Source organism: Pyrus communis, chromosome 6, assembly GCF_963583255.1.
Source record: "Pyrus communis chromosome 6, drPyrComm1.1, whole genome shotgun sequence".
Taxonomy (NCBI): domain Eukaryota; kingdom Viridiplantae; phylum Streptophyta; class Magnoliopsida; order Rosales; family Rosaceae; genus Pyrus; species Pyrus communis.
Genome location: NC_084808.1, coordinates 28,853,885 through 28,873,789, shown reverse-complemented (window position 1 = coordinate 28,873,789; position 19,905 = coordinate 28,853,885). Strand labels below are relative to the sequence as shown.

Below are 19,905 nucleotides of genomic sequence, written 5' to 3'. Positions count from 1 at the left end.
TTTGGATGCCTCTTTCATCTTTTTTTTATTTTATGCGATCATGGTTAAGTCACGTCATTTTATATTAATTTTTTTATAGAAATAATAAGACAAAAAAATAAAAATATAAAATATTAACGTGGCTTAACCGTGATTGCACAAATAAAAAATGATGGAAATAACATCCAAATAGAAGGGCATACAATCCACCTCCTTATATTACTCCGTTAATTGGTGCTTTATTTCAGATCACAACATCGAATACGATTAATAATTTAATTAGGTGCTACATCCATGGTGGTCGGTGAGGACCACCATTTGCTTTAGCAGATGAAAATATATATTTTTTTAAGCAGAGCACCCGTAAAATATGTGTTCCATAAGTAGTCAAGAACACAAACACAATATTACCTCAGGTAACCGTTAATAATCTTGAAATCTAAACCCCAAATTAATTTTGTTGGTATGCTGGCTACAGTTATTTAACCTGCTTCCTTAAAGTCAAAACAAATCTAGGAACACACCATTTCGTAAGCGAATGATCTAATATTCAAACCTGCACAAACACACATGTATTACATATAATGGCGAATAAAATTCCACATCGAAGCTAAGTGGTTAAGTTAAATATAATATCGGTAATGTTAGGAAATATTATCAACATTAATTTGGAAATTATCTAAAGAAGTAGCCATCTATTTAGTGTTGTTGAGATGAAGAGTTACTGTCAATAGCCTGTAAAAAAATGGAGAATGGCGCAAGGGCAAACTGAGATTAGTGCTTCAAGCTTTAGAAAGTTGTCATGTTGTCATGTCGTTTTATGTTAAGCTCCTGTAATATATACAAATATAGCATGGTCCATAACCCTAGCTAGCTGGCTCTTAATCTCACTCTCACCAAATTGTCGATATATTTAAGGATGATGATCGTCTATCTGGCCACATTTATTTTTGTGCTAATCGTACACTTAATTTGTTTAAAATCATCATATATACTAAAACCCAAACGCCAGTGTACTATTCATGGACAGTGAAGTGGCGAAAATGCCCTCCAAATTTTTTCCCAACAACTGTATCTTTTAGCTTTTCTACAGTACAATGACGATTCTACCCTTGGAAACCACGCGTCTGTCATCGGTGGTTCTTCCGCTCCATTTCTGCTCTGCCTTTTCTTTGGGTTCCCTTCTCCCTCTCTCTCACCATTTTCAGCTTTTCCTTATTTTGGAGCCTAGGTTTTTTCTCTCTCCCACGCCTTCGTTGTTCTCGCTATCCGTCCTTCGCGGCTTTGTCTCGCCGATTATTCACGGCCGTTTTCTTCTCGGAAAACTAACGATCTCTGGTGAGTTTTTTGCGTTTCTTGCCGTGTCTAATTTCAATTTTTTTTTTCGTTGTTTGGGTGTGTGTGGCTGTGCGATGCACTATTATATTTTCTGCTGGAAGCACTATTATATTCATGCTAATTTTGATGAAAAGGAAATGTGTTTAATTGAAGGGTTAAATATGTATGAAGCAGGACATAGTATGCTATAATACATTTTTCCTTTTATTCTTTGTTTCTTCGTTATCGATTTCATAGGATTTGGGTTTGGGCAGATCAATCCTGCAAACCGCTTCAATAACATGTCTTGGAACTCAATTGGCCACTATCAGCGCAGCCTCCATATTCTTGGTAATACACCAGAAGCAATCATCTCATGGCTTGAAAAGGATGGAAAGACGAATCCAGGGCAATCACATAGCATTAACTCATCAGACATAATTTGGAAATGCTTTGTCTTATTTATTTATTTATTTGATTAACAATTCAAACTTATCTTTGTATTTATTAGTATCTTGATTTCCTTGACAATTCATGCATATCTTTTTTGTGTTTCTTTTTTTTTCTGAGTGTTTAATTTTATTTGAATTTCTTAATTTGTTCAAAGGATGCTTTGGTTAGTAGCCATCTTATTTAATGATTTTTTTTTCCTTTGGTTTTTGAGCACCAATGGTATTGGTGAATGGTGAAGAGGTTTGTATGGGTTCATGTATCTTAAACATGTAGTGAGAAGTGAGGGTTTTGCTTTAGTATTTTAGATAATTTGAGGAACATGTAGATACTAAGATTTGTGGTTGCTTTCTTAAACCATGATAAAGCAGTCCATGTAATTTTAACATAGATATAATTTTTTATCTAATGCATGAGTATGTGAAATGTTAATACGATAATATATTGGGCAACACCATGTGATTTAAAATGCGAAGAGAGACAATGAACCATGTTTGATATTTTATTTGTGTTGGTTGTTTTAAATTTGAGCTTTTTTTGAGTTGGATTCATGTGTTTTGTTTAAGATATCATTTTTGGTTTATGAATGGTTTGCCAGTGTGAAAGTTTGCATATTTTTTATGGTTGGATTCATGGGTTTTCTTAAGCTTAGAAGTTCTTAATTTTAATCAAGAAATTTAATCTGGGTTTCATTTATTTGTGAAACTAGCACTTTTTTGTGAAGATTTTCAGTAAATGATTGCTTATTTGGCTTTAAACTTGATCTCTTTAAATTTCCAGGTTGTTCTAGACTTTGTCAACAGTGCAGAGTTGTCTTCGGCAGAGCTCGATAGCAACTCTAGGTCAGTCTGAATTGCCAGTAGATATGATTTTTCTTTAATTTATTCATCTTCTTTCAAATTTATGTGCAAATATTTTTGAAGCCCAAGTGATTCAAAGTTCAAATTTATTTGTAAAGTATAAGTGTGGGTGTGGACACCCAATATAACTTTTACATGGTGTTGCTATCTGGTATGTGATAGAATTATATTGGGGACTGTCTAAATTTTGGTTTTAGATGCAGATGAAGCGAAATAAAAAGGTTATAAATTAGAGGTATAATTTAATTATTATATTTGATGCTTCATTTGATTAAATGAATACAGTAGGAACATTGATTTGACGTATGTGCTTTCGTATGGAAAACTGAATTTTTTGTGTTTATAAGTGCGTATATACTCAATATTTATTTTAATTACAATGGAATTGACTGAAAATTATGGAGAATTAGTGTAAGTTTACACACTTGAAGAAATAGAATGAAAATGTAAGTAAAGAAAAATTAGAATGTAATACATAATATCTTTGTGTGTGTGTGTGTGTGTGTGTGTAAGGGATTGATGACTAAATGTGCTACGTTAAGAGATTGCTTATTTCGTTAGTTAAGGGCAGCAGTTGATAGAAGCATAACCAAACCCAGGTAAGAATCACATTTTGGTTGCCTTCCTATCCTTATTTTTTGTATTTTTCACTTAGCTCTATGTTGGTAACTGCAAATTTTGGTATTTTGTTCCCTTTAGTTTTATCTGCTAATTATTGTTCTACGAATTGTATTCTTCAGTTAAATAATGATTAACTAGAATGTTCCAAAAAAAAAATAAAAAAATAAAAAAATAAAATCAAGCATTGCAGTGTTCGGGATGATAATTTATATCCAATATGATCATTAGCCAGTCGAGAACCTAATTTGGGAATTGGGTTTTAAAGTTTTAATAGTTTTGTTGTGTGTAAATTTCTTGCTTTGCCTACCAAGAATCTAATAACAAAAGGCTTAGTTATTTTCCCCAAATGGTTTTCAATTTGTTGTAGGTAAACAAGAGCTACTGGACTATTATGCACAGGGGAATGGAAGGAAAGTAAAAATTCAAGCTTTTAATACAAATTGGAAATTGAGCGGCAGTAAACAAACAATAGGTAAAACTAACCACTACTTTCTTTCCATTTAAATATAAATCAATTGATTAAGTCTGTGTTTTAAAATGAAGTTTCAATTGTTTTCAAATTCTAACAACGATCTCCTACACGTTAAGATAATCTATTTAGAGTTTTGATCCACTTTTGATTACGCAGAATTTCAATTTTTTTCCATATAAAGTTTCCATTTTTCTTTAGAGTAAGAGAAGAAGCTTTAATTTGGGTTTACAATTTTTCCCTTTGTAGATTTTCAAAGTAGGACCAAGCTTTCAAAAGGCACTTCAGGTTCTGGAATTTTTTTATTTTTTTATTTTTTTATGTTATGCTTTTGTTATATCAGGTTCTAAACTGCGCAACACAATTTTTCCCTTTGTCTAATCTACTCCAAAGACAGGCTGAGCAAAAGGAGGAAAGGTTTAAGCAGGTATGTGTACCGTGTGGTTTCATCAATACTTTCTCAGAATGTGCCTTCATTGTTGGTTTCTGTACTATTTTTCTGTCTAAAAATTTGAATTAAATATGATCTTTTCACTATCGCTTCTCCTTCCAAGTTTTTTCCACATAAAATAAAACAACAAATAAATATTTTGTTTCCCTTTTTCTACTTTATTCTTTTGCAGCAAAACAAGCATGATTTTGTTGGTACTGCTTATTTAGTGAAGCAACGGTTTCATATTGTGAACTGTTTTGCGTGTTTATCACTTTATTCTTTATGGTTTCAGTTTCCTAAATGAAGTTTGACATGTATGGAATATGACAATTTACAACCATAAACTTCATTTCGCCCATGGACACCTATTTTGTTCCTTATTGTTGATAGAGTTGTAAATAAATTTGCACATGTATGTAAATAGTATTGTCTACTGTATATACGTATATAATTTTTTTAGAACTTCTATACGTGTTATACAATTTTCATTCCGGCAGCAACATGCGGGCATCCTTGCTAGTATATACTAAACGTGAGTTTCCCTGGCACTGTAGATCACCAGTGTCCGGACGGAACTGCCCTTGCTTCTCTGTTTTCTTTCCGTTTGTGTCCCTGTTTTCCACGAGGCGCTCATCTAATTCTCTCGACTTCGAGAGTCATCTTGAGTTAGGGTTTTGTTCCTTCGTTGCTTTTCTTGATTTCGGCTTTTGCTCTTTTCGTTTTGGCTGTTCTTTCTTCCAATCCTCTGTTTCCTGTGATATCCGTGCTTTCTTTCGCGGAAAGGGTTGCTGATCTTCGTGGTTTAAGGGATTTTGTGGTTGCCGGGCCGTTGTGCGTCTATTTAGATTTGGGATTTTTTGCGTTCCGAGGGTTTCGACATCTCTAATTGGGGTAAAGAATTCCTGCTGTTTCCCCCTTTTTCCGTTTGGGATTTCTGGGTTGTGGCTGGGTTTTTGGCCGATTTACACCTCTTTTCAACGGTGGCGTCTTTGCAGCCTGCTGTGGAACAAGTGTAATCCAACTAAGTTATATTTTATAATCATTTTCTTTTGGTTTTTATTTTTGGATTTTCCTTTGTTTTGATGAAACCTTAATCGTTTCCTTTTATTGTCAATTGTGGTGCTCTCTTGGCCCTGTTAAAGGAGAATCTTGCGTTTTTGTTCTTCAGTTGGCAAATCTCTGATTTGCTGGTATTTGCAACGTTGCTGTAATTTTTTGGGTATTTTTTTGCGCTTCTGCTTTTTTTCCGATTCAGATATGGATTGGTAATTATTGGATTTAAATGGATTCGTAGTTTTTGATGAGAGGAGTTGTTGAGGTTGTGTGAAGGTTTGTTTTTCTGGGTTTTATGCTGCAGGGGTTACAAACACGGAGAGGAGGAGAGGAAACATTAGTTTAGATTGTGATTTAAATTTATTTTTTATATGTTCTTGGTGATATAAACTGTGTGAGTGCAGTTGTTTTAAAATTATTTGCGTGTGCTTTTTTATAGTTTTGCTTTTTTCCAGTTTGGATTAAAATGGATTTTGAATTTTTGAGAAGAAATTAAAAGGGTCGTTGGAATTTTGGAAGCCTTTGTGTTTTTGGTGAACACGCAGACAATCTTGAAAATTTGTGTTAAAAGACTATGTTTGTATATAAAAATTGCAACCATGTGGTAAAGAACAATGGTTCATTAAGCTAAATGTCAATGGACTAATCCATGTGTTGAAAGGCACAAATTTTTTTGACATGTTTGGGTTTCATCTCGTGTGGATTATTGGAAAAACAAAATGGTATTGCTCTGACAGATTGTTGGTCGCTTACAGGTCTGAAGACTAATATTATGAATCGTGATTCTAAATCAGCTTATCCTTAGTTCACAAATACCAAGATCGTTATTTATCTGTGAGTACATGTGATTTATGAATTGACATTGTCCCTGAGTTTTTTTGTACTAATTAAATTTCTATAATTAGTTCGGTGTTTTCATTTCGTTTGCTTATTTGATTTTCTATTGGACCGCATGGATTAGGCTGCTTTAGGTTTGATTTGAAAGAAACTCAGAAGAAGAAAAAAAAACAAAAAAAAATGAAGGGCGGTGATGTAGAATGGTTAAATTGCAATTTCAGTTTTACGTACTTAAACTTAAGATTTGTGGGCTGCAAAGTGAGTTGGCTAAAGAAGCCCTTTGGACGCTTTTTGTTAATATCTCATGGGCTTTGCTCTTTGATTTCAGAAATTTTGTGCCCATCTTGGGTTCGCTTCGAACTTGGTTGAGACCGATCTAATCCGGCATTTCCAGGTGAGTTTTGCATGTTTATCAGCTTATATGGTTTGGATCTTTTTTTTTTTCGTTGGATCGTTATTGTGCGTGTCTGATGCATTTTGTTTTCCAGATTCGGGAAACCGTCCCTTTCAGATTTTTGGATTTTCGATTCTGATTCTTGGAACTCTCTGTACTAAAGGTATATAAATGTATTATTTGTTTTCTTTGCGGCTAAATTTTACTTTTTTTTGGTTTTGTTTTGGTGATTTGGGACCTTTTTTGGGCATGTTTGGTTTGTTAATTGGTAATGCATGTTTTCTTGCTGATTTTTGTGCTAGCAATTTTATTTAAATCCACAGCTGCTTTTTTTCCTTTGACTTGCTGTGATGGTTATGCTTGATTCATAAGATTTGAGGTAGTCGTGATAAAATTAGAAGAGTGATATCTATGTTATTTTGGATTTGTGAGTGATTTGTCAGAGTAATGAGTAAATTTTCATATGTAGTGTAGGGTCAAGTTTAATAATCATTAATGCGATTTGGTATATGTGTGGTAGAAACGCTATCAAATTGTAGATACAGAGTTTGTTGGTGCAGCAGGGGGCTGGAAAATTTTTTCAGATTGTTTTTTATGGTTTGGCTTTTTTCTGTTAGGCCTTTCCCCCGGCTAAAACAGTACATTTTGGTTGCTCAGTTAATGAATTTGAGATCTGCTGGCACCTGTGACGCTCTTATATTTTGGATAAGTTTTATGTCCTGCTTTTTTCCAGTTTTAAAATGCATTGATAATTGTTGGATTCAAATATATTTATAATTTTTGCGAAGAAATGAGAGGATTCGTTGGAATTTTGGAAAGCTTTGTCTTCATGTTTTACGAACAGGGAGAGGAAGAAAGAAAACATTAGTTTAGATTGCAATTTTAAAACTTTTTATGTTGTTGGTGCTGGAACCAATGTGTTTTGTTGCGAAATTGATAATGTGTAAAGTTATTAGAATTTTGGACAACTTTGTCTTTCTCACTTTTATCTGGCAAAGGGAACACAACTCTTCCGAATACGATTTCAAGTTTTTCCTTTAGAAATTCAAGCTCTATTGGATACATGAGGTATAAGAGTCTGTTTGGGATATTTTCAAGTTTTACTGATTCCTGAAAAAAAGCATGCTTAAGGGTAATCATATTTCAGTTTTTATTGAATTCAGTTAACCATCTTCAGTTTTTGCTTTGATCTGAAGGCTTTGTTTTGTTCAGATATCAAAGTTGGGCATGAGTTCATATGTTTTTCAATGTTTTTATTCCGATTTAATAATGTGATTTAATGGTGCGATGCTGATTTAGGCTATAAATTCAGAGGCTTTTCAATAGGCAAGTTTGCAACATGGAATTCAGGGGCAGTTGTATCATTAGCTGAAATATACTAGATCTAATCCTTAGACATCATTTTTCACTTTGATTAAGATGTGTGCCTGCCTTCTCAGTACAAAACTGGTTTACGTATCATTTTACATCATATTCACATGTTTTTTTATGTATTTTTACATCCAATAGTTTCAACACCTGCAGCAACGCCCATGCACTATTGCTAGTACTTACTAATTAACGAAACCCAACAAACCCTAAAAGTGGTCCTCGATCAGCTGAACATTTCAAATATACATGTATAGTTCCATGTATAGCTAGCGCCTTCCCTTTAACCTGCAGTATTATCATCGATCCTTTTTAATAAAAACAAAAGAAAAAAAAAAACAAGAAAATTTTAACTAAAAGCTTTCGGTACTGTTTATTTTAAAGAAAAACCTCATTTTTACACTAAAAAGTCATTTCTGGTACTATTCATTTTACCCTTTATTTTATCATTATCGTTAAAACTCAAAGTTTTTAAGTTATTAATAAACCAATAATTAACAAGTACGTAAGTATACATAGGTGTGTTATAATTTATAGCCCCTATATCTTGACATTTACTCTCTTAATTTACAGAGTCTTCGGCAGCATCTTTTGACGCAATGCTCTCGTGTATTTATACCCGCATGGTACGGAAATATAAATAAATAATAATAAACATGAGTTTTTTTTTTCATGAACAATCTTGAAATTTGAAGTGATAATACAATTAACTTGGCTATAATTACATGGCCAAGGTGCACGCTTTCAATATGACAAAGGTTTTGCACAGAATTACAAATGCTCGTTATATAGATTCATATATATGGTTGGCCCTGGGAAAGATTTACCTGGCCCTATATAGAGTATATGTAATTGTTTAAGCTAGGAAATGATACATGCTGATCAATGTTCATATATATACAGTTTAGTGCTTGTGCGCACTAAAAAAAAAAAAAAAATTCAAATATTATTCAAGTGTATTTGTCTTTCTAAATATAAAAAGTTTGGACTTTAGAATGCGAATGAAAATTTTAAAGTGTCAATAACAATTTTCTATATATATATATATATGACTTATTTTCCCAGTTTACTCAAGAGTGATTGAAATAACAGGTCGATGTCTTTGTAATTAATATAAGGCAGTGGTGGTACCAATACGTTGCATGAGCATTTGTTCCCCTTGGTCCTTGAGTTGTTCTATATAATCCCACGCCTACTAATCTCATTCTTCACAAATCAAATCTACTTGCCTCTATAAGCTTCTAATTATATGGCAGAAGGGGATCGAACGATGTTGTCGGGTTCAGCTGATCCCATGAATCTCAAAGGAGATCATGAAAATAGAGCGAAACTGGTCACAGGTTCGCTGCCTATGAACGGTGGAAATGGCACTTACAGCTACTCCAAGAACTCCTCCTACCAGGTATAAATCCCATGATTTATATGTATTTAGTTTTTTTGTTTGTTTGTAAATATATATCATGCATATCATGGATGCATGAAACCCTAGCCATGTAATGCATGACCTCGACTTTACCAATTAATATTATGATCATGTGCATGCTACACACACACACACACACACACATATATATATATGCATGTATATTTCATTCTCTTATACTCATGGTTCAAAGAAATTGTGATCAATCACCGTTCGATCTCAATCCAATGGTAGGTGATCATTTAAATTTTGTTATTGCACTTTAAAGTCGAACGGTGAGTGACCACAATTTTCTTAGAACATGCGGTCAAGGAGAATAGGAGTTTATATATACATGCATGATATATAGTTTCTATATCAAGCTTCAGTTTTGGTTTTCATTCGTTGCCGAGACCGTATGGCGCCCATGTATATATTTGCTACCTACAAGCCTAGCTAGGTAACTCCTTGCCCTACGATCTTGCCTTTTGTTTTTTTCTTAAATTCTTAGAATACCAGGGAATAAAGGGCAAAAGAACAATTCTGTATTGGGGAGTTTTACTTTCTTTTTTTCCTTTCTTTTTTTCATAAATTTTGACAATATAATCAGATCCATCCATTTGCATATCGGGTTCTCCATAACATCCGAATATGTGTTTTAAAATTAACAATTGGACATTGGTTGCTTTCCTATAAAGATTGGATTCACCTCCACTATTAACATATTGGTTTATTAGAATGCTGGACGGACAAATAACAAAGAGGAACTAATTCATATCCTTTGGTTTTGTATTTTTTAGAATTAGTACTATTTCAGATACGAGCTTAGCCATGCATGTTGGTTTATAGAGCAATGTGCTTCTCTTCTGCACTCAAGTTTAAATCATTCTCCTCATAATTTAGATGAATTTAGTGTAAAAATTCACTTGTATTAGGTTAATGGTTCCGATAATTTTGCAGAAAGAATCCGCTGATCTTGAGAAGGGAAAAATCATTGAGGAAATTGAGCAGAAGCTTGATATGAAAAAACTCTCATCTTTTTCAAACACCATTTGTCTAGCAGACTTGGGATGTTCCACTGGACCAAACACTTTCATGATAATTCAAGATATACTAGAAGCTATGCAACGCAAACACCGATCCCAATTATCCCAATCATGTCCCAAAGCTGATCAACAATACTCTGATGATCATCAAATACCTGAATTTCAAGTCTTCTTCAACGACCTAGAGGCGAATGACTTCAATACCCTCTTCACCTCTCTCCCACAAGACAGGAAATACTTTGCAGCTGGCGTGCCCGGTTCTTTCCATCACCGTTTGTTTCCCAAGTCGTCTATCCACTTTGTACATACCTCATCTAGTCTTCATTGGATCTCCAAGTCGCCTGAAGTATTGCAAAACAAGGACTCTCCGGCATGGAACAAGGGCAGGATTCACTACACAAGTGCCCCGGATGAAGTGGTTGATGCTTATGCGTCGCAGTTTGCCGAGGATATGAAGAACTTTTTGAATGTTAGGGCCAAAGAGCTTGTGCATGGAGGAATGATGGTAATGATCTTGTCTGGAATCCCCAAAGGGATGCCTTATTCTGAAATCCCAGCGGGTATGTTGTACAATTGTATGTCGTCTAGCCTCATGGATATGGCAAATGAGGTAAATCGATAACTCATTATTTATAAGCTCCTATAATTTACATTGAAAATATTAAAATAACTTTGGTGTGTGTTAAAGGATATCACAAATAGACAAAAACAATGAAATTAGAATTTCACAGGCTGGGGCTCTAAAAAATGAAAGAGGCCAATAAGTGTTTTTGCTGGAAAATATAGAACTTTTTTACAAAAATCTTTAAGTACGGAAAAAATTCACTAACTGGAATGTACGGCTATTGTTTATTTAGTGTTCTCTAATAAAAAAAAAGTTTTCATTTTTAATACTTGAAGCGTAACCATGTATTTTCCTTCTCTAATTTTTTCCTCAAAGAGGTGTTTTGGAAAATAAAATAATTGTTGGCCCACAAGCATAATAAAAAGAATAACATAATTATATACACACACACACACACACACACACACACACAGAGTTAAAATAGAGATGACTAGAAAAGAAGAATTGCATAAATTACTGTTGGAATATGTTGCATTTCCTTGTCTTCCACAGGGAATAATTGAAGAAAGTGAAGTGGATTCCTTCAACTTGCCATACTATGCAGCCTCGTTAGAGGAGATGGGGGAGATAGTAAAGAAAAACGGGTGTTTTAAGATAGAGAAAATGGAGTCGTCAAACCCAGCAGCATGGCTGAAAGGTCGTCCAGTTGACATACCAACTTTGGTGAAACATGTAAGGGCTGCAGTGGAGGGGATGTTTGCCAAACACTTTGGAATTGAGGTCATGGATGAAATGTTCGGAAGAGTGACCGATAAACTTCTAGACATTTCCGACCTCGTAAACTCACAACGTGACGAGAAAAGTCAGTTGCTTGCTGTTCTCAAACGCAAATGATTCTAACTAAATCTGGAATATTATTGCTTCATCATCTTATTCAAGAAAATAAAAGGGAGCAAAAGCAGAGAGATTGGAATTCATCACCAAACGTAAATGCTAATGTGTACTTGATAAAGCCTTATCCCAATTATCATCAAGATGCTTCTATTTATTTATTTTCCTTTTGTCGGTCTACAAAAACCATCATTACAACAAAAAATCCTTATTCCATTAAATTCTGTACAACAACATTATAATCCAAGAATTTCAAACTGTCATTATAAAATTTTTTATTTTTTAATCATCGCTAAAATTCAAATAAACTCTTTAGGAAAAAAAAAAAAATTTTGAGCATAGCCACATGATCAAGAGTAATAGCTCCATTGTGACATCGTGATCCAATTCTATAGTTGGTGCTGGGGTATAAGGAAGTGCATTGTCTGCCCTTCCATTTTCATACTCTTTTCATGCCCTCCTGTGATGTATGGTTACGGTTAAGTCACGTCAACATTTTATATTAATTTTTTATAGAAATAATAAAACAAAAAGTAATAGGAATATAAAATGTTGACGTGATTTAACCGTGATCATACAAACAGGAGGGTATGAGAAGAGTATGGAAATGGGAGGGTAGACAATCCACCTCCGGGTATAATCAATTCTTTGTCCCAACAGACAAAGTAGATATTTCCATCAAGTTCACTTCCTGAACATTCATTTGGATGAGTTTAAAGATGGAACCCAAATGCGGAACCAATTTTACATGTGGGCTAATATTCTGAGTTTAATATGTTTAGTTTCCTTCAATATCTGTACCTAAAAAAAGTGGCAAGGGTAGTGAAAAAATTGCATGTCTTGTGCAATATACTTTTGTGTAAAAGTTTTCCCATAATTTGATTAATATTCATCTCATCCTTTAAAAAGACTCCTTTATAGAAATTTGATGAGAAAAAAGAAGGTTGAAATAACATTTTATACTTATTTTCAATATTGTATGAGATATGTGTGACTGTTTTAGGTAGACGGCACATAAAAATTTATGATTTTACCGTTGAAATGCTTTGGGAACGAATATTTTATAAATTACTTCATAAAGCTTCCATTTACAAAGCATTTCATAAATTGCAAGAGACTTTCCATAAAATATCCATTTACAAAGCAATTCATACATTGCAAGAAACTTGAAGCTCAAATAATCCTTACATACGATATCTTATGCTATAGCATACTTGCATCTCGATAAACATTCTATCCAGAAAAGTACAGCAAGCTTTCAAACCAACTTTCGAGTGTCAGAAACAAGAAACCGAAGATCAATCCATTATTATATTATACAATAAGCAAAATGCACTCAAATTTTACCATCAGCATAAGCAATTTACGAGCTTACCCCATCACCAAGAAACAAACGTAAAAAACTTCCAACTTTCTCAACTCAAATGCAACCCATCCCCGAATTGGCGTTCTAGAGATGACATGTGTAGAGACCTTCTCATACTTGCTTTATCCTTTTTGATGAGGACGAGCTTGTCATAAACGCACCATGGAAAGCTGATGAAATGGTCACGATTCAGCCCCTCGTTGTATGTACCAAAATAATCATGATGATATGTGACATGGTACCAAGCTGAAGCTTTGGCATATACATCATCAGCTCCGGAATCTAAACCAGTTCCCTTCTCATTGAACCACGCCCTAGCTTCCTTCCTCAACGATCTCACAGCCACGTTTATAGACTCTGCATCCCGCCTCTTAGTGAAAGATTTTGACATTCTCATAACACTCCCACTAAGTATTTCAGCCTCTGTCCTGATCCCATAATACTCCATCAGATTTCCCAACTTGTAATCATAATTGCCCTTGTAATAGATAGCATCTTCAATGTAATCCTCAAAGCCATCAACTTCCATGTCAGGGTCGTATGACTGCTTCGCCACTTCACGAGTGAAGGATGTGATAGAGCTTTCATGAGGCGCAATGTCCTTCACCTCACGAAAAAGAGCTCCAATTACATTGGATGACTGATAGGTGGGTTTGTCAAGTTTTTCCATGAAATCTGGATATTCCTTGGCATATAACTGTGGAGGTATTACAGCCGGCACACCAGTTTTTGGAAAGTCAACGGCAATTGAAAATAGCTTTGCAAGCTCTATACATTCTTCGCTCATTGCTTTTAAGGGATTTTTGTCTGCAAACACAGTGTGGGCATTGGCAATTATGCCCAAGCTATCATTCACCATGTAGTTCACAAAATATTCTTCAACTTCCTGCACCAAAAGAAAATGAAGATCAAGTATACTGGGTTTTGTTTCTTACGAAAACCGCCTTGTATGGCATGAGACAAAAGAAAAGGAAAGTGAATCGAAGCGTTAGAATCACTGAAGTGCAAATACATCAAAATAAATTAAAATTAAGTTTCCCCTTCAAGCAAACATCAAAGTCAAACAAAACAAAAGAACATCAAAGCTATCAACAAGACATTTTTTCCTTTTGTGGGTCAAGAGAAACGATCAAATTCAACACTTGAAAAACACCACTAGAAGTATTATGTTCAGTACTATACTGCGATGTACCAGCAACAGAAAAGAATGAGACCAGGAGCGAGAGAGTCAAAATTTGGATTGGGTATCTTAATTACAATGTGAAAAAAAAGAATTTCGTATTTAGTACTTGAATTTTAAAATTCAAGTCATTTCTCAACATGAAAAGTTAGCAAAGGCACGTAGCCCCCCCGGGCGATGCCACTTAGTCGGTTGCTTAATGAAGAGTATTACCTCAATAGTGACATCATGATCCAATTCTACAGTTGGTGCTGGGGTGTAATCCATGGGTTTGATTTGCTTCCTAGGAATTAGTTCGTCGTCCCAACAGACATAGTAGATATCTCCATCAAGATCACTTCCCGAACATTCATTTGGATGAGGCCTAACAATATAAACAATATTTCAATCATTAAGTAATGTTTATGAGAAAGTTTATGAACTCGATTATGCAGAAAAACCAAGGAAAAGTAGAACTTTGTATGCAACTTAAGAATTTCTAAGAAATAACAACTACAAAGGAAACCAAGTCCAAATTTTGAAACAGATGATTGTACAAATAAAATGCATAGCCATACTGGTTTATCACCAGCAGAAAAGACATCGACCGAAATTACACTCGATGGACTCAAGTACATAATGGTTATATGCATGTTAACTGCAAGATGTGATGATATTGATTTTTTCAATCGAAATCAGTGTTCTTGATTTTTACATTATATAATCTACTGCAAACACATAAAGACACAGAATGGATATTTTGGACTAAATTCACGAACTCATGATGCATTACACATTCTTACCTTGGTCCTTTTTGTGGAAAAACAACACAATCAACCATATGGTACAACTCTGGCACATCCACAGCCTTTAAAACACGTACATCGCCAGGGTGCAAACAAGGGTTCTTCGCAACAACCACCTCCCCCTCAATAATGAATCGCTGGTTTGATGCACTTACAGTATGCCTGTTACCAGAGAATTGCACAAACACCTCACCATATTCCAGTGTTCTGGTTTCATCTAGACATCCCATCATTGCTCGTCCGTCTGGAATAAAGATTCTTGTTTTCGTCCGCAACTCTAGCAACTTTGATGCCCGAAATGTTTGCAGCATCATTGAAATGAAGGGTTCAACATCAGGTTTATAACCACACATAAGCAATTCCTTCAAGCAGTTGGTAGTCTCCCCTGCAGACATCAAATCCAGAGCCTCTTGTGCTTTTAGTGGGTCAGTCAATATAGCATTCAATTGTTGAACAGCTGCCCTTTGTTTTTTCATGAAAGCATGATCTGGAACCCCAAGGGTGGATAAAAGAGATATCAACTGGCGGTTCAGAAAACAAGGTTGAATCTTGCTACATGCTAAAACGTCTAACTTTGTGTTTTCTGATTCATACTTGGACATGCTCCTCCTCAATGATAATTTCACTGATGAAGTTGGATCGACGGCCACCACACCTTTGTACCCACCATATCGAATCTGAAAGGCAGATGGAGTCCCATTAAAGCCACATTTTGAGGCCACTTTCTTAGCAAAATCAGCAGATATTTTCCCAATCCCATCGGAGAAGACATATTTATTGTTTTCTACATCAGGAATAACTTCCCTTTCATGTTTTCCAACATTTAAAGTTTCAGTGGACGAACCAAAGGATTGACCTAATCTGGCAGCATATTTTGCTACATTTTTTATATGACGAAAATCCCCCATCCACTCTCTTATATCAGCTGCAGTAAGTCCCTGTCTTGAAGCAAACATCCACATAGAATTCTCTCGCAATTGACTTGATGAGAATGCGAGAAACTCAAATTTCTTTTCACCAATTACTATGCCGTTTCTGAGAATAAAAAGAATCCGCTTGTAGATGTCGGTTTTCCCATCCTCATAGGCAGCAGAAGTACGTGGAAGCAAATCTGCAGAATAAACTCGATCCATCTCCTCGTCAACAAAGGAAACACGAATGAAGTTATCAATATCATCTGGATAATTGCGTAGTACACGATTTGAGACATTGACCTCAGGACCAGAAGAAAATACACGACATGGTGTAATTTGGACCCTGCGTACATATACCAACCCAGAATCTAAGGATATGACAGATGACTGTGGACGTTTCTTTGACGTGAGGTACTTCCGGTACTGCTCATTAAGCCACACTGAAGGTTTATAGCAGGTCTCTTTCAAATTATATAATTTATCTAGGGCATACTCTATACATGCACGATCAAATCTGCGCGGATCAACCATCTTATAAAATATAACATCAAGTGTTGGCCCTGAAAGATACCCAAGCTGAAGCAGAGAGAGTACTTTAAACAAGATATCATATGGCACATACACATTGACATGTCGAGGGGGACAAACCATGGGCCCCAGACTCGGGTTGCAAGAATACGGGGGACCAACCTCCAAGACAAGGTTACCTTCAATCTCTTCATACCCAGGAAAGTTTTCTCGAAAATCCGGAAGTTGAAGACTATGAGGAAGCTCCAAGCTTAATGCAAAAGACTGCCCAATAGCACGTGATGGAGTGAAATCAGTAGTCCGAACCCATTGATCATCACAGTCCATGAAATAGTTCAGACAAAGATCTTCATATGCTTGTCCTGACGAGCGTATGACTTTCTTAGAAATCCGAGGTGCTCCATACATCTGATAATTGGAGACAAATCATTAAACTTTTCAAGATTACTAATTCATAAAAGAGAACATTTAATTTTTCGCCAACTGCAGTAGCCAGCATGAAATGATTCAAATACATGGCAATGAGGACCAAAACATGCTTTGACAACAGTGAAACGCACCTGTAATGTCATCCTTTAAGTGATAAAAGGGGTTATTTTCAATTTCTAGTACAATAAACTCGTACGATGTTAATAAAAATATTCCACTTCCTTCAACACCTCAAATTGTAGAAACTACAAACTTTTAAACTCCATCAAACGAAGAAAATTGATTTTTGCCCAAATCCAGACAAGGATTACCATGTTAACCCTTAAAGTGAACAACCCTCAATTCTCTAGTGGTGATTTGACGCTCACCAATTTGCTAGAAATGGGAAAACAGAAAAAGGTCACATATATTTAGAAGCAAATGCACCATGTAGATGATATAAAATTATTCAATCGTAAACAGAATAAGGATTAGGAGAAGACAATCATTTGAATTTAACTGCTGATTAAAAATAGGTGAGGAACCTGTATCAGAAGATGCTTAGCAGCACAACCGCGTGGACGATGCAACTCAATCTGCCAGATGTTTTCATAGGAAAGTTCGATCATATACTCCAGAGCGTCATATTTCAGACGACAAACTAGTTTCCGCAATCCAATCCCAAAATCCACTGAAACGTTGTTCATATTCCAGAAACTAAATAGCTTATTTGTTGCGATCTTGCAGCCAAAATCCAGCTTTATGTTTTCAAAGGTATGCAAAGAGACTCTTGGCTTTGGTACAATATCCTGATCCAGCTTCCAAGAATTCAGATAGGAAGTGCCATAGTACAAGTTTCTAGCATTGGCCATGCGGTGAATAAGTTCAGCATTTTTGGTGGTGTCAAACTGAACAGTAGCATAATATCTTCTCCCATCTTTGGCTTTTCTTAATCTCACAGCATAGACAGATCCTTTTCCTGTTTCTTTCTCCAGCAACCGCACAACTGCTTCTGCAGTCACACCGGAAGGGAATCCATGCAACCTTATCGTCCTACTCATCTCTTATCATGTGAATCTGTTCACTGTATTTACGCTGCCAAACAATCCATATGAGTAAAATGTACTTGTATGGTTTTATTGAAATTCTGAAATTAAGGGCTCGTTTGGGAGTGCCTTTTTAAAGACTAAAAGCGCATTTGGGAAAAATGTTTTTGGGTTCCAAAAGCACTTAAACTGCTTCCTACGAGAAGCGGCGCTTCATGTAGAAAGCACTTCAAGTGCTCTTCCACCAGTTATGTGCTTGTTTTAGGAAGCAGTACTTCAAGTATTTTTCCAGAATTCACCTGCATTTTTACTAAAGGTTGGTTCCAAAAATATTTTTTCACAAAACGCTTTCAGCTATTTTAAGACAATAGCAGTTCCAACCGAAAACCAGAAAGTCTCAATGAATCCAAGAAAATAAATTGAAATTATTAAGCTATGAACAATTATGAACCTCATAAACCAAAGCCACCCAAATGCAAAACATGCAACAACCTAAGAAGTATATGATTATTTTTAGAGGATCAACAATCAGAAAGTACACGACGATAATTCTGCTCTACAAAAAAGAAGCAAAACAACCATAATAGAGAGGCCTTTTTTTTTTTATGCAATTGCAGTTGAGAGAAAAAGTGCTTCTTACGAGAAGTTTAAGTGTTTTTCCATGATTCACTTGCATTTTTATTAAAGATTGGTCCCAAAAACATTTTTTCACAAAAAAAAAAACGATCTCAACTATTTTAAAAGCAGTTCCAAACGAGCCCTAAGAACCAGAAAGTCTGGATGTATCCAAGAAAGTTAAGCTACGAACAAATATGAACCTCATAACCCAAAGCCACCCAAAAGCAAAACATGTAACAACCTAGCAAGTATATGATTATTTTTTAGAGGATCAGATCAACAATCAGAAAGAACAAGATGATAATTCTGCTATACAAAAAAGACGCAAAACAACCCAAAAAAGAGAGGCCTTTTGTTATGCAATTGCAGTTGAGAGCAAAAGTAAAGATTTTTCACTGAACAAAACTAAGCACAAAAATACCCAAAACATCCAAAATTATAAAAAAATTCCGAACAAAATAAAACTGGACAAATGTCCCAATGATGCAGGAAGAGTAAGGGACACAGATTTATCAGAGGGAGAAACCCAAAGAGGAAAGCTGCATAAAAACTTGATCAAACAAAACTAATCAATCGCACACCAACAAAAACTACAGAGAAAAAACAGAAACTGCAGAGACAATTAACTCACATTGTTCCAACGATGCAGGAAGGAAACGAAGCGATCAGAGAAAATCTAAACGAAAAGCAACGGAACCAGAAGAGAGGGGAGAAGTATACCTTAAGTCTCAAGTCTGATCAGAGTAAAATACCAACTTTACCAAAAGAGTAAAGCTGGAAGTTGGATCGAAGCAGAAGAGAGAGAGAGAGAGACTTACTGTTGGTTGTCAATCCCTAGTCAATCTCGCACCCTCAGTCCTCACTCACTACTACTTCCTTGACCCTTCCATATCAGTGACAATAATTGTTCTTTGGCTAATATCCTTAAAAAGTACTATGATGATGACGTGTGCAACTGACGTTGGAGTTACCTATGCCATTGGCCATTGCCACGAAGGAACCTACAGGACCAGGATCCTCTGCATATTTTATAGGTGTAATACTATGCAAGCGTCTTAATATCCACCGTTCAGAAAAATCCAAGGGTTAATATCCGTCGATTTTATCCAACGGTGGAGTGAAAACGCTTATCAAATAAGAATCAATTTCACTTTTAATGTTTAATTTTGCTTTTTAGGTGAATAATGTAGTTCACAGGGGTCCGGTCTCGACGTGATGATTCTTGTCGTCTTGTGCGTACTTTTCCTATGTTTTTTCTATGTTTTGGAGTGGTGGATTGACTCCATGAAGACGACAGAAAATGAACTTCCCCAGCAAGGATGAACTATAACACAATCGTATTCTATTGGGTAGTGCTAGCCGCATACTCGTATTT

General features: G+C 35.4%; 2 protein-coding genes across 13 annotated transcripts; one reads left to right on the top strand and one right to left on the bottom strand.

The window, feature by feature from the left end:
* The first annotated feature begins 1,144 nt into the window (after positions 1 to 1,144).
* LOC137738288 (loganic acid O-methyltransferase-like) lies at positions 1,145 to 11,925 on the top strand. 10 transcript variants are annotated; one of them, XM_068477917.1, is made up of 11 exons: positions 1,145 to 1,317; positions 1,572 to 1,647; positions 2,527 to 2,588; positions 3,595 to 3,699; positions 4,040 to 4,123; positions 5,938 to 6,016; positions 6,348 to 6,413; positions 6,508 to 6,576; positions 9,038 to 9,183; positions 10,144 to 10,839; positions 11,347 to 11,925. In XM_068477917.1, the coding sequence occupies exons 9-11, from the start codon at positions 9,052 to 9,054 to the stop codon at positions 11,686 to 11,688; spliced, it is 1,170 nt and encodes a 389-aa protein (XP_068334018.1). In that variant the 5' UTR covers positions 1,145 to 1,317; positions 1,572 to 1,647; positions 2,527 to 2,588; positions 3,595 to 3,699; positions 4,040 to 4,123; positions 5,938 to 6,016; positions 6,348 to 6,413; positions 6,508 to 6,576; positions 9,038 to 9,051; the 3' UTR covers positions 11,689 to 11,925. The 10 variants fall into 10 exon arrangements, with proteins under 10 accessions (XP_068334018.1, XP_068334022.1, XP_068334024.1 ...); XM_068477921.1 differs by having other exon boundaries at positions 1,555 to 1,647; XM_068477923.1 differs by lacking the exon at positions 1,572 to 1,647.
* Positions 11,926 to 12,789: 864 nt separating this feature from the next.
* LOC137736887 (probable RNA-dependent RNA polymerase 1) lies at positions 12,790 to 19,471 on the bottom strand. Of its 3 annotated transcripts, none has more exons than XM_068476197.1 (5): positions 19,349 to 19,471; positions 17,412 to 17,961; positions 15,014 to 16,866; positions 14,445 to 14,595; positions 12,790 to 13,937 (listed from the first exon to the last, which is right to left on the bottom strand). In XM_068476197.1, exons 2-5 carry the CDS (start codon positions 17,925 to 17,927, stop codon positions 13,101 to 13,103), a joined length of 3,357 nt encoding a protein of 1,118 aa, XP_068332298.1. In that variant the 5' UTR covers positions 17,928 to 17,961; positions 19,349 to 19,471; the 3' UTR covers positions 12,790 to 13,100. The 3 variants fall into 3 exon arrangements, with proteins under 3 accessions (XP_068332298.1, XP_068332297.1, XP_068332296.1); XM_068476196.1 differs by having other exon boundaries at positions 19,162 to 19,416; XM_068476195.1 differs by having other exon boundaries at positions 19,251 to 19,416.
* Between the last annotated feature and the right edge of the window lie 434 nt (positions 19,472 to 19,905).

Excerpts from the sequence above, each read along its gene's own strand:
- LOC137738288 (XM_068477916.1), top strand. The coding sequence starts at position 9,031 with ATGGCAGAAGGGGATCGAACGATGTTGTCGGGTTCAGCTGATCCCATG. Across the intron at positions 9,184-10,143 it reads CCAAGAACTCCTCCTACCAG|AAAGAATCCGCTGATCTTGA; the intron begins GTATAAATCCCA and ends ATAATTTTGCAG. Across the intron at positions 10,840-11,346 it reads TCATGGATATGGCAAATGAG|GGAATAATTGAAGAAAGTGA; the intron begins GTAAATCGATAA and ends TGTCTTCCACAG.
- LOC137736887 (XM_068476197.1), bottom strand. The coding sequence starts at position 17,927 with ATGAGTAGGACGATAAGGTTGCATGGATTCCCTTCCGGTGTGACTGCA. Across the intron at positions 16,867-17,411 it reads CTAAGCATCTTCTGATACAG|ATGTATGGAGCACCTCGGAT; the intron begins GTTCCTCACCTA and ends TCCAATTATCAG. Across the intron at positions 13,938-14,444 it reads ATCATGATGTCACTATTGAG|GAAGTTGAAGAATATTTTGT; the intron begins GTAATACTCTTC and ends CTTTTGGTGCAG.